The sequence below is a fragment of the Cheilinus undulatus genome, linkage group 3 (genome assembly GCF_018320785.1).
Source record: "Cheilinus undulatus linkage group 3, ASM1832078v1, whole genome shotgun sequence".
NCBI lineage: Eukaryota > Metazoa > Chordata > Actinopteri > Labriformes > Labridae > Cheilinus > Cheilinus undulatus.
In genome coordinates, this window is record NC_054867.1 from 13,610,459 (window position 1) to 13,636,366 (window position 25,908).

The window sequence follows — 25,908 nt, forward strand, 5'->3', positions numbered from 1 at the left end:
AATTATATTTCTTTTTTTCTGGGATACAGGAGCATGTAATAGTCATCTCAACTTCAGTGATAATGGATTTTCATGTTAATAGATAGAAAAGCATAAGCTTATAAAGATTTCTGAACAGTGTGTCTTTGGCAAAATCTTAAAGCCTTTTAAAGGCCATACCCATCATATATTTAAACTGTGTAAAATGAGAAATCCATTATCAACACATTGTGATTTCAACTGTTGTCATAATCCTGTCCTATGCAACTCAGCAGCATGATCTTCATCTTGGCTGCCACTAGGCTGCACCAGAGGACTTCAAAACTCCCAGCAGCCTCTTTTCACAGTCATACCATTTGCAGGAAAAAGTTTGCTGTGGATAGTAGAGCCATGGCTATTTTAAAAGTAGGAAAGAGATACTCTTGAAATCCATTTATCAAATCAGCATGAAATTCACAATTATTTTATTTTAAGCATTTTTAAAAAGCCATAATTAAAGGGAAAGTATGAATAAGGCACAGGAACCAATAGCAAATTCTTATTTTTCCCTGAACACAAAGATCATTTAAGCACACCATAGGCTGCTTTCTGAAGCAGTGCATGGAAGTCTGTTTCAACATTAGATAAATCAGGTATGATTTAAAACACTGGAATAAATGAACAAAGTCTAAAATAAGAAAAAAATGAAATAGTATCTGTAAGTTAGAAAACAGTTCAAATGAACAGGACTTGGCTGGGGCTGTCAGAATATTTGTTATGCAAATAAAAGTTTTTAACCTGTTAAAATTAGAGATAGTATTTCATCCTCAAGCCCCAGTTCAATAAAATCAGCGTGTTTATTTGAATATATTCCAACCAAAAGCTTCACTCAACCATAAACTGTTGAAGAAGCTCTCGCATGAAACCAAACGGACACTGAGCGCAGTCTGTGATCACGTGACATAACGGGACCATGATTCTAAATGACAACATGTCAGGTTGCTAAGTTAGCTAGGAAGCTAGCTGTACTTAGCCGACCAAGGATGTGGCTAGACGTGTACCCTGTTTTTCTACGCACCAGCGACATAACAACGACGGCCTTGACGCGATGAACCGACTGCGTGTTAACTGTAAAGATCCTCGGACTCAGGCAACAGAAGAACGGTAAGTTGAGGCCTCCCTGCTGATTTGCTAGCAACAGCTAACGCTGTACAGTAAGCTAATTAGCCTGACTGCAGCATCAGCACCAAACCCAAACTGTAGGGATAACATCAAGCAACATGGGAGGAGCCCCATCCAACGTTAGACATATCCAGCGTTCTGACTTTGCAAATGTTGGCGAGCCTTGAACCAACGCGTATTAACTCGGAACCGTTGTAGCGGCTGCAAAAGTGACCATGTTAACTGGCGACTCTCAGCCGGATGCGTCTGTGGTTGTCGTAGTTACAACAGATGTTGAAAACGGAACGTGTCCTACCGAAATGCCTTTTTAGTTATCTGTGTCTTTTATAACAGCTAAAATACTCGTCAGATATGATTTTGGTTTAATTGAAAAACCAAACGAAGATACAATTGGCAGGAATTTCATGGTTTGAACATCTGTTATAACTATGACAACCAGGGACCCATCCGGCTGGAAGTCGCCAGTTAACACGGTCTCTCTTTAAACTGTTACACCTTACCGTTAGAAGAGTTCATGTTAACTTGGTGGCAGTTGACAGAACTGTCCGAACATTGATGTTTGTCAACCCAAAACATCCAACTGTCGTCAAGAGGTGCTGCCACTAGTGTCGCCACGAAGAAGACTCTTGTATCTTTAGCGGCGCTTGTGTCAAAATAAATAAAGATTATTATTGTGTAAGTGACGAACTTTTTGGTAACTCCCCAGTATCTTTTACTTTTATTTTATTTAAACGAGAAAAGCAGTTCTGTTCACGTTTTTAAATTACAAATACAAATGTTATCACACCACTTTATTGTACCCCACACCCTTGTTAGGTGACGGAGTTAACAATGAGCCACATTAGGATAACTAACTATTTGTCATCATTACACCTGGGGCACTCCTGCTAAGTTAACACTTCCTGTTTACTATGGGGCACTGTTTGGTGCTTTATCAAAGTAATTGGATTTGTTAGAAGCCAATAGCTGTCACTTTAGTTAATAATTAGGGCTGTCAGAGATCAAAATTATTACCTGCACTTAATCTCAGATTTTCTGTAGTCAATCATGAAAAAATGAATCCTTTAAGACCTCAATTAGAAATTGCACTATTTTACAAGTAAAACTGTTTTTTGGTATTTTTGATTTTTCTGCTGTCTTAAACTAAGGGTCACTGGCTTCCCTTTCAGATAGAGACCTGCTTTTATAGGAAAATTGAAGACTAGCATGATCTTAAACATGGAAAGTGAACTTGTTATGAGTTATAAAGAAAATTATGGGGCAACAATAAGGTACATCTTTGATATTATAATGTGTAGATGATTTATGACTTGTCCACTGAGCTGTTTTTGAGGAGGTTGACATATTTCAAATCACTGTGGCTGCAGGGAAACAGTAATGTGGCTTATCCAAAGTGAGCTGAAAGGACAATAAAGCATGTGGTTGATTGCAATTTAAAAAAAAAATAAAGTGCACTAGTTGTGGACTTTAACTAATTGCCACCAATGTGATTCATCCTCCAAAAGGTGAATCCTTGGCATCTTTTCCTGTTTCTTGCTGCTGCAGTGTTGCTCTGTCTTTTTTCTCATATTGACAGAGCTAGAGCTAAATTGTTTGTTTTCCTGAATTTTTCAACAGGTAGTTTTACTTACATTTAGTACATTTTGTTTGTCATTATATCAGTTTCAAGTACTGGTTATCAGTCTTATGAACTGCTGATAATTGGTATCAGTATCAGCCCTGAAAAACAATATCCACTGACCTTCACTTTTTCCAGCATGACCAGATTATGGTTCAAACGAGGAAAAGGTCCAAGATGACCTTTGGGGAAAAAAAAAGATTCGGCATATACCCAGAGCTGTACAGATCAATTATTATGTGAGGAGAAAATTGTTAGCACCGTATGTTTGCCTTATTTCTTTATTAACACCCTCAGTGGAAACGACAGCCACATCCCACACTCATTAGCAGCATTTCTCAAAGCTATGTCTCAGGCTTCACACCATGTCTGTCGTGTCGGCCTACACACTGGCATCCCAGTGGACAAGTGTGTGAAACCTATTGGCTATTTTTTCCCAAATGGATCAGGCTGTAAATAAAAGTAGTATGGGCCCATAGAATAGCAGGTGTTGGGTGTGCATTAGTAATAATACCAGCTTATCATACAAAGTTTACTATTAACATTTTCAAGTAATCTCAGGCTCTAGCTGACAGTCTGCTAAACTAAGTTGGTTTCTTTCTGTTTGTAATGCTAGAAAAACTTTATCCAGTGGCACGCTAGTTTTGGTGACATACTGTAATTGTAACACAAATTGTAGGCTGCAGAATCAGCTGTGGAGAAGGACAAGCTGTAACTTCACAATGATAAATAATTCACAGAATACAGCAGCCTTGTTCTTAACAGGACTGACCTGAATGTGACCTGCATGGTCTGAAATTGTTAGGGACATTTTCTGATGACTGTTTGCAATGTGTAATCCTTTATAAAACAGAGGTTAGGGGTCTTACCAATTTAAAAGTCTGAAAAAAAAGCCTGAGGTTATATTTGTAAGAACTTGCTCAGCAGCCAAGGGGGAGCACGATGGCACCTCTTTTCACCCCTGGTGATACGCCCAGGAATTGTCTGCTGTTTTCGGACCCTTGGGACATGCAAAGCTCAACCAGGGGGCTTGTGGCAAACCTTTTACCCACCTGAATGGTACCCATGGCTACGCTTACCTGCCACATCCACCCCTTACTCTGCCCTAAAGGTGTAGACTTTGTTATTTTGTTCAACAGATTATTTTCCACGCCCTTAGTAGTATGCAGCCAAGGTCAAGCTTGACGGCATCTCTTTTGTCGAGGTCTTTTCACCCCTGCTGAGAGGCCCAGGGACCGTCTGTTGTTTTAGGGCCGTTGGGACTCCACAGCACAACTAGGGAGCTTGTACCAACCTTACTACCCATCTGGATGGTAACTTAGGTCATGCTTATCTGCCATATCCACCCCTTATTCTGCACTAAAGGTGTGGACGTAGTTATTTTTTTCAACAGATAATTTTTTCCATGGCCTTGGTAATATGCACGGACATGTAGAGCATGATCTGGATTGTGTCAATCCGCCTTCCAGCCAGATGGTGCCCACTGGCAGCTTACTTAACACATGTACACCAAGGATTATATTATAATTTATAGTTTGTTTGTTTTTTTCTTTTCTGGTGATTTTATTTTTGTTATTTGTTAAGAGGGAAATTTGTAGTTAAAAGTCAAGCTTGGCCTTCCATAGGCTATTTATACTTTATTAAAGCTTTCCCTAATGTACTTCATCAGAGATAAAGAAAAAGGTCAGGGAATCATTTGCCCATCAAAAAGTTAGCATGTGAAGAACAGCAACCTCACTCAATTGTTAATGGTCCACAGTGATGCAGAGAGCTGTGAAGGTGCAGAGTTTCACTCCTGCAACAAAGTAAGCAGCAGTGAGGAGGCCTGTTGGAGCTGTAGGTGTAACTTGAGAATCTTTTGGTCCCTGGAGTTAAATTGACACTTTAAGAGATCTCAGGCTACATAAATCAGTTGTACAAGTCAACCTGTATTGTTTTGCAGCGCACAATATCCGGTGGATGTGTTCATTTGAATAATGAATGAACTGATTTAATCCCCCACCTAGAAATGAAAGTAATCATACAGATTAAAACTGGAGGAATATAGAAAATTAGATCTAGTAAAGGGTTATTCTGCTTCAATATGTGTTAATCTCACTGCTTGTCTGGTCAGTGTAAGTGTTGCTTAAGTCGCTGTGCTTTGTAACTCAGCACCTTGGATGCTCTGACTGTTGTCCTCGGGACACGCCCACTTACTCCCAGAGGTGCTGCGGTCAGACCGACATATGAGATGCTGACATGCTGGCTCAGTTTGCACATCTCCCTCTCTCTCCTGGGCTTTCTTGCCAGGCAACACTGCCTGTGCCTCATTTGGGCTGCACCTTGTGACTGTTGGCGTTAACAGCACCGGTTGCAAGCCTCGCTGCAAGCTGCTTTTTGGTCTTCTGCTTCTGCCTTTGACACAATGTTTTTTCACACCTTTCAGCCCCTGCCATGGCAGCAGGTGTCAGCATACTGAGTGACCTGCATTACTCGATGAGTGGAGCCTGCCCTGTAGAGACCAGCGCAGAGATGGAGACAGGTAGGAGAGCTCTCCACACAAAAACAATAAACATACAAATTGACATTTATTACTTGTCTAATTGTTCAAAGCAATGGCACAGGAGTGTGGACTTGTATTGCATTTGTTTAAAATGATGTTCTGTGTTTTTGTAGATGTGTCTTTGCTTGGACAGTATTGTATGTCAGAGGGATAACGTAGACCACAGGCTTGCTGAAAGGGCTGAATTATCTGACTTATGCTGTTTTGAAAGAGTGTAGTTAAATCTTATGATATGTCTTGTTTTTCTATAATTCTTGTTTTTCTTTGGCTGCAAAGAAAAGACTTGTTGCCACTTTTACACTTCTTCACAGTGATGTTTTACATACTGTGTGCATGTCTCTTCCCAATGCCTTAAATCTTTGCATACTGTAAACCATAGGGCACTGAGGTAAAATTATACTTGTATGATTTTATTTATGTGAAAGTGCTAGGAGCTACAGTCTTCTTCGCTTTGTAACTCAGTCATAAAACTTACTTTTGCTATCTGTTACTAAAGTGCTTGAAATAGTAAAAGGAGTTTCAGGTACTTTGCTCCTGCAGCCTGGAATCTGCTGCAGGCGAATGGGTGTTTTGGTGAGCTGGTGTCTTTAAATCTTTTAAAGGTGGATTGAAGACCTCGGAGGAAGATGCCTTAGGTTGTAGATGTTTTGACTGATTTGTTTTTGCTCTGGGGCTAGGATTGGATTTTTGAATGTGCTGCTGCCTGTCTTGGCCAGGACACACTTGTAAATGTGATTCTTAAGTTCATTAGGTTTTTCCTGGTTAAATAAATTCAAATTGATAAATTAATTAATTAGTTAATTACAATCCCTACCCCCAGATGAATGCAACAAGATGTATTTTATGATCTTGTCGATTAATTTATTATTTAGGTGAGTTCTGCACTTTAACACCACTGTGATCTTAAACCATGACAAAGTGTTTATCAAGGATATTTATTTAATAATATACAGGAGTGCATGCACAGAATGATATTGCATGTTCCCAGGTCATTGTAAAGTATTTGTGCTCTTCAGGAGTTCCAGTTTTGGTAAAAAGAAGAAATAATGACTTGTCAGATTACTTGCAAATAAAGTCCATGGTAGAAATGGCAGCCAAGACTGAATATCTGAGGCACTCTGATGTAATAAAAATCCTTTATTGAACAGAGATGTCTACGGGTTTCGACTCCAGTGAGTCTTCATCAGGACATTTTAAGCACATAAGGAAAAGATATAATACAAATGAACTGTCATGTGACAAAATCAGATGACAAAGGTCTCCACAACATTGAATTTATTTATTTGTCCATCCTCAGAATTTAAACTGTGTGTTTTAAGGACAGAAGGACTTTGGGTCCAACGTACATTAAAATCAGGCATGCCTGTGGTCAGACGATTAAATTTGTGTATAAATTAGACTCCAGCATTGGATTTTTGTATGTCTAAAACCCCTCTGTTGCCTTGCTCAGAATGAGCTTTTTCGGTGGCTTTAAATGTTAATGAGCTGGCTGACTCCGCGCCTGACCACACCCCTCTCCGGAAATAAATGTGGCTCTCCTGATCCTCCTCTCAGCTGACGGCTGAGAGGAGGATCAGGAGAAGAAGGCGGAACTTAACATTTAAAGCCACAGACACAGAAACCACTTGTTCTGAGCGGGGCTGAAACAGAGAGGTTTTTTTAGACATGCAAAAATCAAATACTGGAGTGTTTTTTCAGCTACAAACTTCATGTTTTGGGGACCTCTGAGACCAATATACACTTGTCTTAAAAGGGTAAAATATGTGACCTTTAATTTAATTACCTGTATTGAGATTAGTATTGGCTAAAGTTATTTTGTCAATATCAGCATATTGGATTAAAAAAAAAAACAACATTGATTGTGCATCTTACATTTATAACAGGCACATACTAAGATGAGTAGTATCCAGCTGCAGCCATGCTAAGGTAGTTAAACTACAGGATAATATAGCACACACCTGATGCATAAAAATGTATTTGTAGAACTTTATGTAGAACTTTGTTTCATTGCAGTTGCCTCACACTATAGGATTGATAGATCAACAATCTCAAGACCTACTAGAGTAAGAGCTCTAAGTTAATATCAGAAGAATATTAGTGAATTTGTCAGTCATTTATTACCTCCGCCAAGGAGGTTATGTGATCAGGTGGGTTTGTTAGTTAGTTTGTTGTTAGTTTGTTAGTTTGTTTGTTAGTTAGTTTGTTAGCGGATTTTAATGGAATTGGGAGATGGGGCTAATGGCGGAGGTCTGTGCTCTCCGAGTGCTTTTCTGCTGCTGTTACTAATTTACACCAGGCGATGGTGGACATGAGTAACTTCAATCCCAGCAGCATTTTTGGGTGTGTTTCTGTTCAAAGTTTTGGAGTTTCTAGACTTTAAGAGACACATGCCCGGTCGTGGAGACGAGTCGGAGTGTAACAGAGAGAGAGACAGCGAATTGTAGCGAGAATACTCACATTGCTGGGAGGAATAGAGGAATATTCACCCTCTGCCATGACTTTCAGTCATGAGGTGAGACCATGGGTGAGACTGTCGATGCACCTGTTGGCACTGGCAGGCAATGCTTCTGCCATGACAGTCCACACGTATCGAAGCTAATGCTTTGCCTCACCGTGTTTCCACCCCCTGGGGAGAGAGTAATCGGTGAATTAGATTTTGGGAGTGATCACTGTCTGGATACAGGAATTTTTTAAAGGATTCTTAACTATTGGGAGATAGGGCTGATGGGGGAGGTCTGTGCTCTTCAAGTGCTTTTCTAGTTACCTCTGCCAAGGAGGTTATGTGATCGAGAGGGTTTGTTTGTTAGTTAGCCTAGTTTGTTTGTTAGTTTGTTTGTTAGCAACATAACTCAAAATGTTGTGGATGGGTTTTGATGAAATTTTCAGGAAGTGTCAGAAATGGCATAAGGAAGAACTGATTAGATTTTGGGAGTGATCCGGATCACTGCCTGGTTTCAGGAATTTTTTGAAGGATTCTGTGCTATTGAGAGATAGGGCTAATGGCGGAGGTCTGCGCTCTCCGAGTGCTTTTCTAGTTACCTTTGTTTTAGTTGTCTAAAATGTCCCAAATTTTTTTTTTTTTGGAATAACAGTTACTTTCCTTTGGTCTTCAGTGTGAAATTTCATAATGTGCCTGTTTAGCTTTAACTTGTAAGCAGGTTTAAGTAGTCAGCCACACTAGTTATTGTGGCTGACTTTTTTGAGTTAACTTTAGTGTGTGACCTTAACATCAGAGGCAGGCAGACATCTCCTGCTGTCTGCTGCTGCAGCCCTCTGTTATCTTTGCTGTTTGTCACTCTGCCTGCTGCTCCCACACTCTGAGAGCCTCAGTGAGCTGGCAGTATCATTTCACCTTTTGGCTTCAGTTTGTCAGAGGCCCTGCTCCTGAATTGTTGAGCAGGCTACAGGCACAATGGCAGTTTAACAATTAAAAGACTTATCTTAAACCAGAGAACACACATTCTCCTATGATAACTGTTTCTCTGGTAGAAATATTAATGTATAAAATAATGAAAAACATCTCTCAACATAACAAGGATAATTCTTATTGTTGGTTAACAGTAATTTACTGCAAGTGAGGAAAAATAAACTTTAAATCTAGCCTTATCCAGCATTAGATATTATTGAAACTATAGCCCCTAAAAACTCCTCTTCAACCACTACAGTCTGTCAAAAGTATTTGTATTAAATGTCATGTAACTAACTATATTATGTAACCAGCAGGAGAAAAAAGATGTCTATATGTGTATAGTACACATTAGATGTGTGGCCTTGTAAGCAAGCAAGTAAAGTGTCATTAAAAAGCTGCCTGCTTTAGATCTGAGTGCTGTGTATGTGTGTAATTTGTCTGCGTAACATTCGCCCCCATCTACCTCCCACTGACGACTGTAGAGATGGTTGTCATGGTGACACTTCAAATGCTGCTGATGAACTCTGTGCCAACGGGTGATTGTTGTGTGATGATTCACCGTGGGCACAGAGCTGTCCATCCACTAGTTGTTGTCAGTGCAGTGCAGGCAGCCCAGCAGGATGCCGCTTCACCGAGGATGCCACTCCTTAGCCGGGGAGGTGATGGGCTGCGTGAGGAGGCATACCCGCAGACACTCAGCTTCAGACATCCTGCTGAAGGTCCTGCAGCGCAGACGCAGCTCAGCCCTGGAGATCCTCTCCTCTTCGTCCCACAGAGTCATGGTGGCTGTCAGCATGAACCAGCCTGAGCTTTCCTCTGAATACAGCACCAGGACATGTAAACATAGTGAAGAACTAACTTCTTCTTTGTGTTTCAGGGTTTTCTGATGACTTCAGCTGCTAGGAAAGCATGCAGTAAGTTTTGATAACAGATTAATCTTATGAGTCCTTTCCTGTTTTTGTCCCCAGCCAGTGCTCGGGTCCCTACAGCAAAGTACACCAAGATGGGGGAGACCCTGAGGCATGTCATCCCGGGTCATATGCAGTGCTCCATGGCCTGTGGAGGGAAAGCCTGTAAATATGAGAACCCCTCTCGCTGGAGCGATGAGGAGCAAGCCGTCAAAGGACTTTATTCATCCTGGTACGTTTGCTGGTCTTACATATACCTTACAAACAGCCCTCAGTGTTCGTGTACTTGTTCTCTCAGCGATGCACTCAGTCAATATGGGTCACAGGTCCGCATCAGTAGCTACATGAAAAGTCAATAAATTTGTCCTGGTTTTTGTCCTACACTATGTTCTGGTTTTGGAATCATTGACCAAGTGGGATCTCTAGTTTCAGTGCATCACTGTGCTTGCATTGTATGTTTTAACAACTTTCATTTCATATAATTTTGTCATGTTATCACAGCTGCACAGGGTCTTAAAAAGTATTTAAAGTTGATCAATCAGTTTAGCCAAAATTAAGGCTTTTTAGAAGTATTAAAAGATCTTAAATGCAAGGCTATAAGGTCATAAAGTTTGTAGTTTTTTTATTCATATTTTCATCTTAATCTAAAGAAGTTGTAGGATATTTTTTGGTATTGTTTTTTATATTTAGATTTAATGACTTGTACAATTTTTTTTAAAACCTGTGAGATCTGATGTATTCTGTGCAATCCTTCAGATTCACATTAGTCATACTATACATTAATGAAGTATGATATTGTGCTAGCTTATCTTTATCATATGCTGGGAAGTTTACATTCCATGCAGAGTTATGGAAATAAATGATTGAAATCAACACAACTCAGTTAAAGTGATTTATAGCTGATCAGCTGCAACGGTAAAGTGATCATTGTCACATAAATGCCTTAAAATAAAAGTATAAGTAACCTGAAATTGGTAATATACCTTGCCTTTTTTTTCTTCAAACCTAAATGTATGCTGAACTACTCTTTAGCTCTAACTGCAGTGTAAACTTGTAAATATGCAGTATTTCCCCTAGGTTTACAGCTTTGTGGGGTGGAGAGGCCCCCAAATAGAATGGTAGGGGAAACACTGATAGGTACTGCTAGATTGTGGTTAAATTAAGTTTGGGTCCCTTTGGTAGAATATAAGACCTTCCATTCAGCTATCTTATGGTATTTTTTTTTTCCTCATAGTGTTACTTCAAAGTTCTCCAAACACCTAATTTGCATGCTACAATAAGAAATACAAGCGGTATTTTCTGTCCTTTGTTGTCACATTTTTGTTTCACTATGAGCACAAAATATATCCATAACTCTGCCTTTAATGTAATGGGTTAGAAATTGAATACGTAATAGGGTCTTAGAATCTGTGAAGAAGGTCTTGTAAAAGGTCAAAAAAGTATTACATTTGTTGTCAGATTTTCTGACACCCTGAGCTCTCATTAACTTGTCTTATTCTTCACTTACAGGATTACTGACAACTTGCTAGCTATGGCAAGGCCTTCCACTGAAATAATAGAGAAATATAATATAATCAAACAATTTCAAAGGTACAGTAGTCTCTCATTTCTCACCCTTCTTTTTCAAATGTAATTGATTTTTTAACATTATGTTTTGTAGTTAATGAAGATAGGTTGTTTATAATAATTTATCATCCCAGCCCACCTACAGTTGAAACCAGAAGTTTACATACACTATATAAAAAGCCACATAAACTTTTTTTTCTCACCGTCTAACATTAAATCAGATTAAACTTTTCCTGTTTTTGGTCAATTAGGATTACCAAAATTATTTCTATTTGCTAAATACCAGAATAATGAGAGAGATCATTTTTTAGACATTTTTTTATTATTTTCTTGAGAGTCAGAAGTTTACATACATTTCATTAGTATTTGGTAGCATTGCCTTTAAACTGTATGACTTGGGTCAAACGTTTTGGATATGCTTCCACAAGTTTCTCACAATAGTTTGCAGGAATTTTGGCCCATTCCTCCTGGCAGAACTGATGTAACTGAGCCAAGTTTGTAGGCCACCTTGCTTGCACATGCCTTTTCAGCTCTGCCCATAAATTTTCAATGGGATTGAGATCAGGGCTTTGTGATGGCCACTCCAAAACATTGACTTTGTTATCCTTAAGCCGGTTTGTAACCAGTTTGGCAGTATGCTTAGGGTCATTGTCCATTTGGAAAACCCATTTGCGCCCAAGCTTTAACTTCAGTACTTCAGCTTCAGTATTTCCACATAATGTTCTTTCCTCATGATGCCATCTATTTTATGAAGTGCACCAGTCCCTCCTGCAGCAAAACAACCCCACAACATGATGCTGCCACCCCCATGTTTCACAGTTGGGATGGTGTTCTCAGGCTTGCAAGCTTCCCCCTTTTTTCTCCAAATGTAACAATGGTCATTATGGCCAAAAAGTTCAATTTTAGTTTCGTCAGATCACAGAACATGTCTCCAAAAATTAAGGTCTTTGTCCCTGTGTGCATTTGCAAACTGTAATCTGGCTTTTTTATGTTTCTTTTGGAGTAATGGCTTCTTCCCGGGAGAGTGGCCTTTCAGCCCATGTTGGTACAGGACTCGTTTGACTGTTGATAATGACACACTCTTACCAGCTTCGGCCAGCATCTTCACAAGGTCTTTTGCTTTTGTTCTTGGGTTGAGATGCACTTTTCGGACCAAAGCACGTTCATCTCTGGGACACAGAACCCGTCTCCTTCCTGAGCGGCATGATGGCTGGACATTCCCATGCTGTTAATACTTGCGTATAATTTTTTGAACAGATGAACATGGCACCTTCAGGCATCTGGAAATTGCACCCAAGGATGAACCACACTTGTGCAAGTCCACAATTCTCTTCCTGATATCTTGGCTGATTTCTTTTGATTTTCCCATGATGTTACACAAAGAAGCAGTGTGTTTCGGGTGTGCCTTAAAATACATCCACAGGTGTGCCTCTAATTAACTCAAATGTTGTCAATAAACCTATCAGAGGCTTCCAAAGACATGACATCATCACCTGGGCTTTCCCAAATTGTTTAAAGGCATAGTAATCTTAGTGTATGTAAACTTCTGACTCTCAAGAAAATAATGAAAAAATGTCAAAAAAAAATTATTTTCTCATTATTCTGGCATTTAGCAAATAGAAATAATTTTGGTAATCCTAACTGACCTAAAACAGGAAAAGTTTAATCTGATTTAATGGTAGGCAGTGAGAAAAAAAGTTTATGTGCCTTTTTATATAGTGTATGTAAACTTCTGGTTTCAACTGTAAGTTCCACCAATGTTCTGCATATAAAAGCATATCAGCCACTTTTTAACCCCTTTTTACTACTTTTTGTGCCCATGTTTTCCACTTTTATCCAATTTTTGCCACTCATTTATGTTCTTTAAAAAATCAAATTTCGTCACCTTTTCCATCATTTTTTTTGTTATCATTAACCAATTTTAGCAATTTTAAACCTATTTTAATTATTTTTTTAACCGAAGTATTTTTGTTTAAAGAAGGCTATTTATGTCATAGATGAATAAATAAAGATATTTAGTAAGAGTGGTTATTATTCAGCTTAACTTCACAATGGACCATGGTTTTGCTGACTTCCATGGGCCCCCAGTTTGGATGGGTCCCAGAAAGCTCTCCCCTATACCTCTTTTGGCCAGCCTTGTCTGCACACGACAATTCTTGATTTTGTATGGCTGTGTTCAACCACCTTCAGGTACAGTGGGGGTCCCCGGTCTCTGGCACCTTTATTTTGGGGGTTGTGGGCAGAAAAGGTTGAGAATCATTGACCTATATTACATTGCTGAATGAAGTCAGTGAATTAATTTGACCGTGATTAAGCATGATACAAAAGTTATTTTTATGTCTTTTCATGGCGCAAATTCTTTCTGACTTAAACTAGCTTAAACTCCTAAAATCAGGTGTATCACTATTTGAATTACACTGTAAAAAGTTTTCACACTGTAGCTTCTCGTGATCAATAAAGCTAAATCTAAATCTGAATAAATTGGAGACACCAACAGTTTTTTGTATTGCAAAATCAACTAAATAAATAATATATGAATCAAAACAGTAATTTTATGCAGTGCCTTCACTCCTGCTATGTGTTACTCAATAATCTGACAGAATCTGACAGCTAATGATTTATTAATCCTCTGTGGAAGAAGTTTTAAATGATGTGCCAAGTGCTTCCTTTTACGCTTTTATGTGAGCATGCACACCAGATACCAGATATCTCTACCTCGAGCCTAAAGATTCATTGAGGCCTCTAACCCAAAGAAAGACTGGGTACTCTGAGTGGGTTTCATGGTACACTCCTCTGCTGTTGTATTGTTTTTGACCTGTTTGTTAGCTAAAGCAGAACTGTTCCTGTGCTCAGGTGTGGCCTGAAGACAGTCATTAACCTGCAGCGGCCTGGAGAACATGCCAGCTGTGGCAATTCACTGGAGCAGGAGAGTGGCTTCACTTATCGCCCTGAAACTTTCATGGAGGCAGGCAGTGAGTCTCTTCACCTTATCTCAGCAGTTTATACCTCAGGTTCTCTAAAAACAGGAAACATTTCAAAATAGGAAAAAAATGTCCACCTGAAAAGATGTGAGTCAGGTCCTGTCAGTATAGTTTGAATACATTTCAGATAGCAGCACAACTAACAAGCTAGTGCCAGTAGTAAGGTCCTGTCCTTTTTTTAAGTGAAGGATATTGATGAACAATTTCTGACTCTAAAAATAAGTTAAATTCATCCGGAAGAAAAGAGCTGAATGTTTTTGTGTGAATGAAAGCAAAGCCTAAGTTTTTATCATCATTTATCCTAGCCACTTGTTCAATTTTAATGTGAAGTTTTTATCAGCTCTTTATGAGGTAGTGACTTTTGTGATTGTTTTAGCTTTTAATAGCTTCCTACTTCAACATCTTTTGGAAGATTCCTATTAAAACCTTCCTCTGTGCCAGTTGCCATATTAAATTACTAGATTCCTAAGGACAAATAGAGCTTTTTCTACTTTTGAATAAGATGTACAAGAAGCTGCATAACTAGAGAGTACTGATAGGTCTTTTTAGAGCATATGTCATTAGCATTCTCAGAAAAGGTTGGGAACAAAAGCTGGCTTAGAGAATGATAGTAAATTTTATATTTTCTAACATGTAAATTTAGGGCCCTATATTTACAGCATGAAGCAGGTTGTCAAAAGCATATACCACAAAATATTTAAGATGTGTTGGTCTACATTTGGCTATCTAGATGGTGTGCCAGGTTGGATTATGTACCCATAGGTTAAGTAGGCATGTATGGGGAGTAACATGAATCAAACCAGTGTCAGCTCTGATTCCTTTTAAGAACCATATGCATCTGCAGGCTGACATGTTGGTATTAACAAGGCAAATTCTAGTTTTTGTTTCTGAATAGACAAACTCCAGCTGGCTGTTTTTTTTTTTACTTCTTCACTTTTAATTGTGCCACTGAACACTCACAGGACACAGAATGAAATATGATGTACAAGTTTCAATACACTGAAGTGTTCCCACAACATTAGAAACAATCAAATAAATGTGATGAATGTCTCCCCATGAGGCAGAAAAGTGTGTCCTAATTGATTAATAATATCTGTGGACACAGCAACAACAACACAAGTTTAGACCGATTTATGATCTGTGAGCTCAACATCAGGTAGATGCAGGCTGTGAACAACTATTCACTTATTTTCTCTGCTGGAGCTCTTGGCTGTGTTCTCCAATGCATGGCTAATTGGCACTTCGCAGTCTGTTTTAATGTTGGTGGCACTCAAAGTGAAATATAAGATGAATTATAATTCTGAATCTCTGTTGCATGAGAGCATGTGAGTGTGTGCGCAAAACAAACAACTGGTTCAGAAGTGCCTGAGCTGCACACCACCGTGCTTTGCACCATGCATATAATAGGGCCCTAAATGTTTTTTCTTTCATGTGGTGCATTATATAGTGATTACAGTGGGATTCTGTATTTGTCATGTCTTTGGAGGATTGCAGCTTTCTTTTCCTAACAAGCTCCTCAGAGATCTTTCCCCAAGTCACCTCACCATTTGACTCTCGAAAGAATTAGTGTCAGGAAAAAACACCAACTTGTTTTCTGCTGTGAGGGTGGGCAGAAGCATTGATACTTTCATATTACAACTAAAACTATTTTTCAATTTGACATTTATTTGAAGCAAAAGCACCCAAGCCAAAAATTAAAAACTCAGATCTACCAACATTTTTAACCAGAAAATTAAACATGAGAGAAAGGACAGTGTTGGCTGAGAGACCTAAAGAATGAAAGAAGAGACGAAGCAGTGTTGACAAGCTCTACTAAATCAGAGAGATGATGAAATTATATTGTCTGATTTTTTTTCTCAGCAGTTACCTTCTTGTTGTACAAATAAACAAACCCTCACCTCCGCTAAACCCTGTTGGAAAGTTTCAATAACAGTACATTCAGGCAGTGGGCAGCATCATAAATATACAGACACCTCCACATGATTTAGTGGGTCTGAAATGATAATTGAGAAGCAATGCTAGTGTATAAAAATCTTAAGCCTATGACTGCTTTGAAACATTTATGTAGTCTGTGTTGATTAAAAAGACCCTACTGTGTGCCAATATCTCTTAATGCTATTGCATCAAAAAGAAGTTTAAAGTAAGCTTAAATCTCAAGAGCTCCATTTTTTAACATTTAGTTGCTGTTTGTGGCTGAAAGCTTGAAAAGAAAACTAAGAGTGTTGAATTAGAAAGGAGGGGCATGTTTCAATCTCTGCTCATCCCTGCTCTATATTAGCTACTGCAAGCAGAAAACACTTCAGATGTTTTATTGGTAATGTAGGTAGTCAACACATTTTGACCAAGATAAAGAGGGAGTGAAGTAAAGACAAAATTTTGAACTGTATGATGTGAGTCTAACAGTGTTGTAAATCTTAAAACACCTTAAAGAGTAACTAAACACCAGAGTTTAAGTTGCATGTACCCTGAAATAAAAAAAAGCCTTTACATCATGCACAGAGCTGAGAGGGAGGGGGCATGAGACACAACTACTCCCCTTCCTACTGTCCTCTTGGATAATGGCACCGTGATGTCTCTGATTGGTTGAGCCTGCCTTTACAAGAGACAAGCTAGTATGTTATCAACCTTGTTTTTAGAAGAACCTTAGTTTATCTGCAATATTTGACTTAAGCACTACACTGTCCACAGTCTCAGAGTACAGCCCAATTCAGACCAAAGCTTTGCAATGAGACGGTTTTAGACAGTCTGCTGGTTGCAGCAGTCTGAAGCGAGCTGTTGCAGCTGGACTCAAGATGTGTGACGATGTTGCATACACTTCAGCTTGTTGAGTCACAGACAGCTAGTTGCGGGGAGTTGCAAGCAGAAAAATGTGAAAAGAGAATATAAATCTTGTTTTGTAAGACTATAAATGCCAATTTTTGTAAGATAAAATCATCCTGTGAATTTTCAAAATGAAAATGTCTGTCTTTTTTTTTTTTTTTAAGTTTTTATATGTGAACTTCAGCAATAACTTCTGCCTCCATCAACTGCACACAAGAGCAGACCATGCAGCACTATATGAGCTAAAATTTGAGATATTAAAGGTTGGAGGAGCTTAATTTGTCTATGCAAATTGAATTATTGTCAGCAGATTTCTTTGTTTTAAGTAGACTTAGCTAGCAAAGCATTTTTGCGTTTAGATGTGCTGTGTTGCTGATGACAGTGAGCTCGTGATGAGCAGGAATCAAATAGGCTGATGTTTCACATTATCATGATGATAAAGATGCAGGAAAAAAAGTTAATGTGCAATACTCTCTCTTGTAGGTATAGATTTAGAGCGCAGGAACAAATCTCATTAAACTTGAAGAATGGCCTGTTGTAAGCGGTTTCAAGTTTGAACCCGTCTTTAAGTTAGACTGGACTGGGATTAACGCAGCAATATTTCTGATTGGTAGAGCCCGCTGTGACCTGCAAATATTTTTTGCTGATGGCCACTATTTGTGAGATTAATAGTGGCTGTAACAGTTGAGCTCTGTGGTGAAGAAAATTGTCAACACACCTGCCACCTGATCAGCCAGTAGAAAAATTTCAGTTACAGCAGATGGGTTCAACCTGTAGAAGGCAGTCACAATAGTTCTTTTTAACACAAAATGTAGAATTGAAACACTTTGTGCTGAAATGTAAAGATTTGGACCCTAGCTGATCAGCATAACTGCTTCGTACCTGTATTTATTTGTTTCATCTGAAAAAAAAGATGTCTGAGGGTTTAGTTATTCTTTAAATATTGATACACTTATGATTATAGCTTCAGCAGGCAATGTGTGATATTGTATGTAAAACATAATGGTGTAGTAGAGATCTGAATTCCTCTTCTTCTCTGTGTGTTTCAGTTTATTATTACAACTTTGGTTGGAAAGATTATGGTGTTGCATCTCTGACTACCATCCTGGACATGGTGAAGGTCATGTCTTTTGCTATTCAAGAGGGGAAACTTGCTGTCCACTGTCATGCTGGGCTCGGAAGAACAGGTGTGCTTAACAGTTGCTATTCAGATGTGCTTGTATATGAGTGCTATGCTTGTTTGAATGTCTGTTTTGTAATACATATTTATTGTCCCATAGGTGTTTTGTTGGCTTGTTACTTGGTTTTTACATCCAGGATGAGCGCTGACCAAGCTATCTTGTTTGTGAGAGCCAAGAGACCAAACTCCATTCAGACCAGAGGCCAGCTCCTGTGTGTCAGGGAGTTCGCCCAGTTCCTGGTTCCTCTTCGAAGTGTCTTTTCCTGCGCAGAACCCAAAGCGAGTGCCGTGACCTTGTCCCAGTACCTCACCCGGCAGAGCCACCTGCTACACGGCTACGAGGCTCGACAGATGAAGTTTGTGCCAAAGATCGTCCAGCTGGCATGTCAGCTCCTTATTGACATTGCAGCCAACAGACAAGTGGTGATAGAGGAGGAGTGGCTGGAGATCCCAGACCTCACAGCTGAAGTGGAGAAGACCGTTTCCCAGCAGGCTCTGCAGCAGCTTGGGAAGGAGATGAGAGGGAAGGGGATTCCTGTCCCAACTTGCTCCTCTCATCCTCTCAGCCCGCCTGCTCTGCAGTCCAGACCTCCTCAAGATCAGCCTAGTGATAATGAGCTTGATCCGCTGTGGCAGGAGCAGAATGTAGAAAGCCCTCTGAAATCCTCTCTGTCTGACAAAAGAAGCCTCAGTTACAGCGATACTGTCCTTCATAAACTCGGACCACAGCAGTACCATTTAGAAAATCTAAAGAGCTACAAACCAATCAACTGTCTGAACAAACATTCCTTCTCTCACAGCAGCCTTACAGGTTGTAACACCCTGAGAATCTGTGACCTCTCTCCTCAGGACATTTTCAGCATCATTCAGGACCCCATTGGAGACCCAAAGAGAGATGCAGGATTACCATCCTCAAGAAAGAAGCTACATAAGTGGAATCAAAGTTTGTCTTTGGATCTGTCAGAGCAGAGAAGAAAATCTAACTGTTACACCGCACTTGCAGCCTTATCAAGCAACAGCAAAGTGGTAAAGCCAGATATGAATGTGTCAGCAGATGGAGAGGGTAGTACAAATGTTCCCTTCATCACCCTCCAGCCTGAGCTTTCTGCAGAGAGCAGACATCTGCTGGTGGCCAAAGCTCTGGCCATGGACCTGACGGACAATGATCTGACCTCCAAGGTGTCGCAGTGGCAGGTAGAGTACTGCATACTCCTCTGTATACACTTCATAATCGTCAGGCGAAACCTTTTTACCTCACTTTTAATTTGCTTCAGCTGAACTGCTACCTGAAGTCTTTAATGGTGGCCTCAAAAACATGGTGACAGCATGTGTCCTGGAAGTCAAAAACAAATGTAAATCCAAAATGTGTTGTGTTCACATTTTTGTATGGTTTTAAAGCATAATTTTTAGGAGGGCTTGTAGGTGGGTTTATGGCCCTTAGATAGAATTATGCTGGCTTTTACCCTGTTTTCAGGCTTTGTGCTTAGCATGAAGAGTGAAGCTACAGACAGACATGAGAGTGTATGAAAGGAGAGATCATTACACATCTTACATTCAAAAAAGTTCCCTCCATCTAATATTTTGTAAGTTCAGGACAATTTTATTGAATATAGGAGATTCTGAGTGCTCGGCTAATGTTTTTTGTTTGGCCAGTACTGGTCAATCCACAGCCAACGCTGGTCAAGTGTTGGGTTTTGTCATAGCAGCTGGTTGGCCTTTCTGCTTACTCTGTTAATCCCAATTAGTAAACCTTACTTCAAAAAAAAGTCAAGCAAAGCGATTGCTGTAAAAAAAAACTAAGTAAAGTAACTTTTGACCTCAGTAAAGTAAACTACATATTGTGTGTTACATTTGCCAAAACGTTTTTTTTTGGTGTTGTGCACTTGAGTTTAAGTGATACTTAAGTAATACTTAGTGAATAACAGTATTAGCGGGCAGCAGGTATTTAGCCATTTTAAGTTTTATCAACTCATTTTGCTTGCACATTTGTATTAGATTAACTTACTCATCCATTGTTACTTTTTATTAAATCTTTTACATATTTTTATTTCAAAACTCATACCACATTAGTGTGCCTTCACTCAGGGATTTGTCTAACTGAGTGGGTAGTGTCACTCATGGTGCAAAAGTGTCTAATGCCCAAAGGCATTCTGGGATAATTCTGCAGATTAAGGGATGAATGTCAAAAAATGATATTAATAACAACAAAAAAAAATACTTAGCTTGAGTAGGCCTTACCTTTTAATTCAAAAACATCAACAGAGCTGTACAAAAGTTGAAAACTAAGAGATGTTTTGTTGTCCTAATTTCTGCTTATAGGGCAGGCAAACTTGGCTCAAGCACATGCTTTGATGGCTCAGTGTTAAATTCTTCTTTTTCTGCTTGATTGTTGCTTTAGCCTAACTACTGCCACCTACTGGACAGTGGAGGGAATCAGCAAAGTGGCAGCCCAGCCCTTGGATGTTACATGCCTTGACTTTACAATGGGAGGTCTAACTTGACAAAAGGACTGCAGAAATCATATTTATTCAGTCAACAGCGTGCTTTGACTTTCTTTGTTTAACAAAGCAGTACAAAATCCTCTCAGGTAGCTAAGTGACAAGTATCCTATAATTATATTTTTCAATCAATTTTGATTAATCATTCATAGGTGAAAAATGCAAAGAAAAATGTATGCTGATTAATAGAACTCTGATGCCACTACAAAAAATGGCCAAAGTAGTTTTGTAACATTGATTGGAACACATGCAAAAAATCTCTGTGCTCTTAACTGTTATAATTTTATGGATAAAATCCATATTCTACAGACAAATACCATTCTAGATTGACTTGTAAGTGGACAATCTGCCCTTGGTCTCAAACTTCTTCTGTTTCATGAGTTCCTAGAAAGTTTGGATGCCATTCAGACGCATGTCCATTCTGATTTTTTTGTTACCTTTATCTTTAAATCTACCACTAATGCCATCTTTCTCTTTATTTCTCAGTAAGATATTGCAATGTTTTTTCTTATTAGCATATGTGATTAATTGCAGTGAATTAATTACAAAAGCTTTAATGAACTAGATTTTTTAATTGACAGACAGCACTAGAATTAGAACACATTAACAGACTGACAAAATGATAAGCTGATTCAAGAGGCTTAACAGTCCAAACATTCTAACAAATAAAAGGCAATATCCTTAGGATGTTGAGGGCCTGTTGTTTTTAGCTCCAAACCAATAAAGTCCAGTGTTGTGATCGCTCAGCGCCTTGGGCAGAAAACACGCCCTCAGCGTTTTTGTTGCCACGTGGCAGGATTCCTTTACATCGTGTGCATGTCTTATGTGTGATATTTCCTTGAAAAAAGGAAAATAGGAAGCACGTAGAGCTATTTTAAAACAACGTTACAGATTCTGCCAAGGAAAGCAGTCAGTTTTTGTAACGTGGCAAAAATAAATGCTGCTGGCGCGCCGGTAGTTGAGTGGTTAAGGCGCAAGCCATATACGCAGGCGACCCGGGTTCGAATCCGGCCCGTGGCACTATTTCCTGCATGTCTCTCCCCACTCTCCTCCCTGTTTCCGACTCTATCCGCTGTCCTATCTAATAAAGGCAAAAAAGGCCAAAAATAATTCTTTAAAAAAAAAAATAAACAAATAAATGCTGCTGAGAAGCACTCTGAAAATGAGGTTATAGGCACTACCAGTTCTAAAAACAAAACAAAACAAAAAAAGCCAGCTATGGGCACAGACCTCAACTCAGTTGTTTGATGCAGCGGATGCAGATATATTGCAAAGGAAGTTAAGTTTTAAACAAATTTACTTCTTCAACTTTCTTCCCACAATCTACATATTTTTCTTGATGTTACATTTGCACATTTACATACATTTGTCTGATTTTACTATTTCACTGTAAACACATCATACTTCTTACTATGGGTGGTTTGAGTGGAGAAGAGTGACTGAGCAGCAGCAGGGGAAAAGCTGATTGGGTTGACTGTTTTTTTTTACCAAGTAGACGGTCTAAGGTGCTGCATTTTAGTTTGAGTCATAATAGGAATTGTCTGAATAGTTGTTGGCTAGCAGTTGAATAGTATAATTGCACTACATACAATTAACTAAAAAGATTAATTCTGATCTTCCAATAACATATTTTTAAAAATAATTGATAATGATCTGTTGCCTATCAGTCAGGACATTATTTGTATCATTAGTTCTAATTCATTTTCCTGCATTGACATTGATTCCTCTTACACAGCCACCACCTGATAACATGCAAGCAAAATGCTATCTAAGTGTGTGCTGTCTAGTTTGTATAAAGCCAAAGGGAACATCGATCTTTTTGATTGGTTAATTGTTGCTAAAGCTTTTAGCAGATCCTAACTCTGAAAACACTCTTAACAGACAAACATAAACAGATATTAAACAGACAGAACAACACCAATCATTTGAACCTGCATATTTTTCTCGTCATTTTAAGTCAGATCATGATAATAGTGTTCTGTATTGTGATCTGCAGATGGAGCTGAACACCAGAGAAGGAGCATGGGAGAGACTGTGCATGGAGAGAGATCCTCTCGTCCTGTCTGGTCTGATGTGGTCCTGGTTGGAGCAGCTCAAGGATCCAGTCATCAGCAGAGAGGATATAAATGCCCTCAGTGAGAAGAATGTAAATCCAAAGAACGCCCTCAACTCACTGGAAAAGGTTGCCAAGTTGAATATTTTCCACCGCATCTCCATTTTAAGCAAACAATGCTGTCCCTGTTTAACTATAATGTTTTAGGCAGCAGTTTACTGAATGTCCAGTGATACTTGTCAAACTTTATTAGGACACAAATTGTTATCCAGATTGTTCGCAAAATACAAAAGAGTCAAGGAGAGATGCAGTTCACTACACACATTTCTTAAATTGTGTACTTGTTCAAAAGGTTTTGTCATTGCTTTTAAAATATTTTTTAAAACACTGTGCTTGAAAATATAAACCTGTAGTCTGACAGAAGTGTGCGTCCTTCTTCTCATTGACAGGGCCACAGGCTGACTTTGTTGTGTATCCTTGACTGTGCTGCTCATGTGCTGCCAATGCCTGAAGAAGTGGAGACATGTTTTCTCAGTCAAACAATAAAAGTGTTTACCAAGGTGAGTTTAACCCTAGGATGTAAAAGCTGATATCAGGAGATGTGTATTGTATGTACGCATTACTTAATTTTTGTGTTTTTTTTAGATTGACCCTGCCTCAGAGAAGAACGAGCCTTTGTACACCAAACTTAAAGCAATCTTCACTCCCATTCTTCACGAGCTGCGTGACAAAGCTGTGGAGGAGAATGAAAACTCCTGATCCGGCTTCAACAGGACGTGGAGGACTCACAGACTGGGTCCTTCTTTTTCTTATTGGGCATTACTGTGTTTTTAGCCAGTTTCCTGCATCAGATACTGCTGAGATTTGCCAATCAGTAGTCTCAAAATATTTGAAGACTATTTATCTGTAACTCGTGTATTTTACTTATCTTCAAAGCTCTTAATGAATATAAAGCACTGCCATTCTCTCTGTTCATGTGCCACTGTGCTCAGTTTAAAACATTTATTTTGTCATCTGCTCTGCTTGTTTCATTTTTAAGGGATTTGATGTTGCTTTTATTATCTAACTCAGTGGTTCCCAACCTGGGGTCCACCCCTGGGGGGAGGCGCCAAAAATCTCAGGGAGGGGAGGGGAGGTGGGGGGTGGCACAGGACCCTGTCTGCCTGTCTGCTCTTACATTAGGGCCAACCTAAAAGAAGAATAAAATGAATAGAATTTGTTCATTTGAGTGCAAAAATGTCAAGAAGTCAAAAAATCACCTTTTTTATGGTAAAGTCAGATATTTACAAGAAAACAAAATTACAAATTCAGAGTAAAGAAAGTAGTAATTTTATCAGAAAAAAACCTGAAAATTTTCAAGTTTAAAAATTCTCTTTTTTTGACACTAGAAACTCACAAATGTCTTTTTTTTTTTAAATTGTAAATTTACAACAGTGTACATTAAAAAATATATAAGAAACCAAACTGAAAACTGTGGTTGGATCATCAAATTTTGGATTGTATAGTCTCTCAAAATGTAACATGTACTTCACGTAATTTACAACTTTTAGAGCAAAAAAAATGACTTTTTGTCTTGTAAAGTAGCGACTTTTTGAACTTGGGAATATCAATGTTTTTTCTTGAAAAATCAACTGATCAACTTTATTGTTGTTTTTTTCTAGGGGGCCCTTTACACTATCCTAATAATGGATAGTTTATACAAGTTTATGTGAGCCATTTATGTTGGGATTTTGTCAATGAACAATCAAGATTGATGTTTAAATTTTCCACCTGGGTCATGGGGTGGGGGCTTAGCTCGTCTTAGATATGAGAAGGGGGGGCCCTAAGAAAAAAGGTTGGTAACCACTGATCTGTTAGTTTGTTTAAAATGATTGAGAAACTTTCTCATGATGTTGGTGTAATGTTAATTAGATGTGTATCTCAGCTGTCAAAGCTGATGGGAAAAAAGGTTGGGCCTGCTTTAAACCAAAAGATGTTTTACACTGTGCAGATACTACAATGTGTCTTATTTATTCTGATTCTCTTATTTGAAATGCAGCATTTGGACTAACCTTTGACAAGTTGCAGGGTTGCTTAGTTTTTGTAGAATGTTAGTAGTTTTTGAGAAACAAATGCAAACTGTGGCCATTTTTATGGCAATGCAAATTTGACAGCCACAGTGCATTTGCTTCACCAATCAATTTAATTTCCATAATACTGTGCTCACCAAAAACCTTTCACTGTGCTGCTCTGTTATACATGCATTTGTAAAACATTGATCTGCCTCCACTCTTGCATTAAGCAAAATTCTGTCTGCCTCAACTGAAATGGCCTCTGTCCTGACTCATGCTGCCGTGTGCATCCCACCTCCCATTGTGTGTGTAGCTGTTGAGAAAGGACCACGGTCAGCTGTCACCTCATGTATGTCCCATGTATGGGCGCTGTTAAATCCATCCTCTGTCACATGCTGAATGTGGAACACTAATGCTAATAATTATATGAAAGACTTATGGCATTTTACTGTGGGGATTTTCAACAAGCACTATTTTTTCATTGTTAAAACGAGCTACTTCTTATAGAATTAAAAACAACTTACTGCAAGCTTATTCACTGAGTCAGTCTTTTTACTTAGCTTTCACTCTGGAGAGTAATGAGCTGTTGGACATAAAACCAAAGAGAAAGGAAAGTGTGCTTCCTGGTGTTATCAAAGTTATGTCACATTCAAATCTTATTTAAAAATACATTACTTATTTAATCTCATAGGCTTGTTACAAAAAAATTCAAGATTTAGTATTTACTCAATATGAATTATACTAGATTTATAGTGGTCTTTGTATCGCTGCATTACTGCAGTTTTAAATCAAATGCTTTAAACTGTTGTAGAAGCTCTGCGCATGAATGTGTGTCAAGGGGGATTTTAGGTTTAGGTCTTCAAGGATGCAGCTCTTAAGAAATACATTAACATTTAGAGTTCCTTGAAAGTTTTGAACCTTCCTGCTTAACCCCTCATGTCATGAAAAACAAGAAGTTTTTTCCTCTCCTGTATTAAAAGTCTGCTTGTCAATGCTGAGCTGTATTTTAATGTCAGTACTACTGAACTGCTACTTCTTTTTCTTGAGTGAATCACATGAGGACTAGAAATAGATGTTATATCACCAACAACTTCCTTATGCAATATTAACCTGTGGGTTTTCTTCCATTTATTAGGGTAGCA

At 38.8% G+C, this 25,908-nt stretch overlaps 1 protein-coding gene across 1 annotated transcript; it reads left to right on the top strand.

Moving 5' to 3' along the window:
* The first annotated feature begins 936 nt into the window (after window positions 1–936).
* On the top strand, window positions 937–25,300 carry ptpdc1a (protein tyrosine phosphatase domain containing 1a). The gene is made up of 10 exons (XM_041783785.1): window positions 937–1,122; window positions 5,184–5,279; window positions 9,678–9,849; window positions 11,127–11,207; window positions 14,037–14,155; window positions 18,034–18,171; window positions 18,265–19,358; window positions 22,659–22,844; window positions 23,165–23,275; window positions 23,361–25,300. The coding sequence occupies exons 2-10, from the start codon at window positions 5,192–5,194 to the stop codon at window positions 23,472–23,474; spliced, it is 2,103 nt and encodes a 700-aa protein (XP_041639719.1). The 5' UTR covers window positions 937–1,122; window positions 5,184–5,191; the 3' UTR covers window positions 23,475–25,300.
* The last annotated feature ends 608 nt before the right edge of the window (window positions 25,301–25,908 follow it).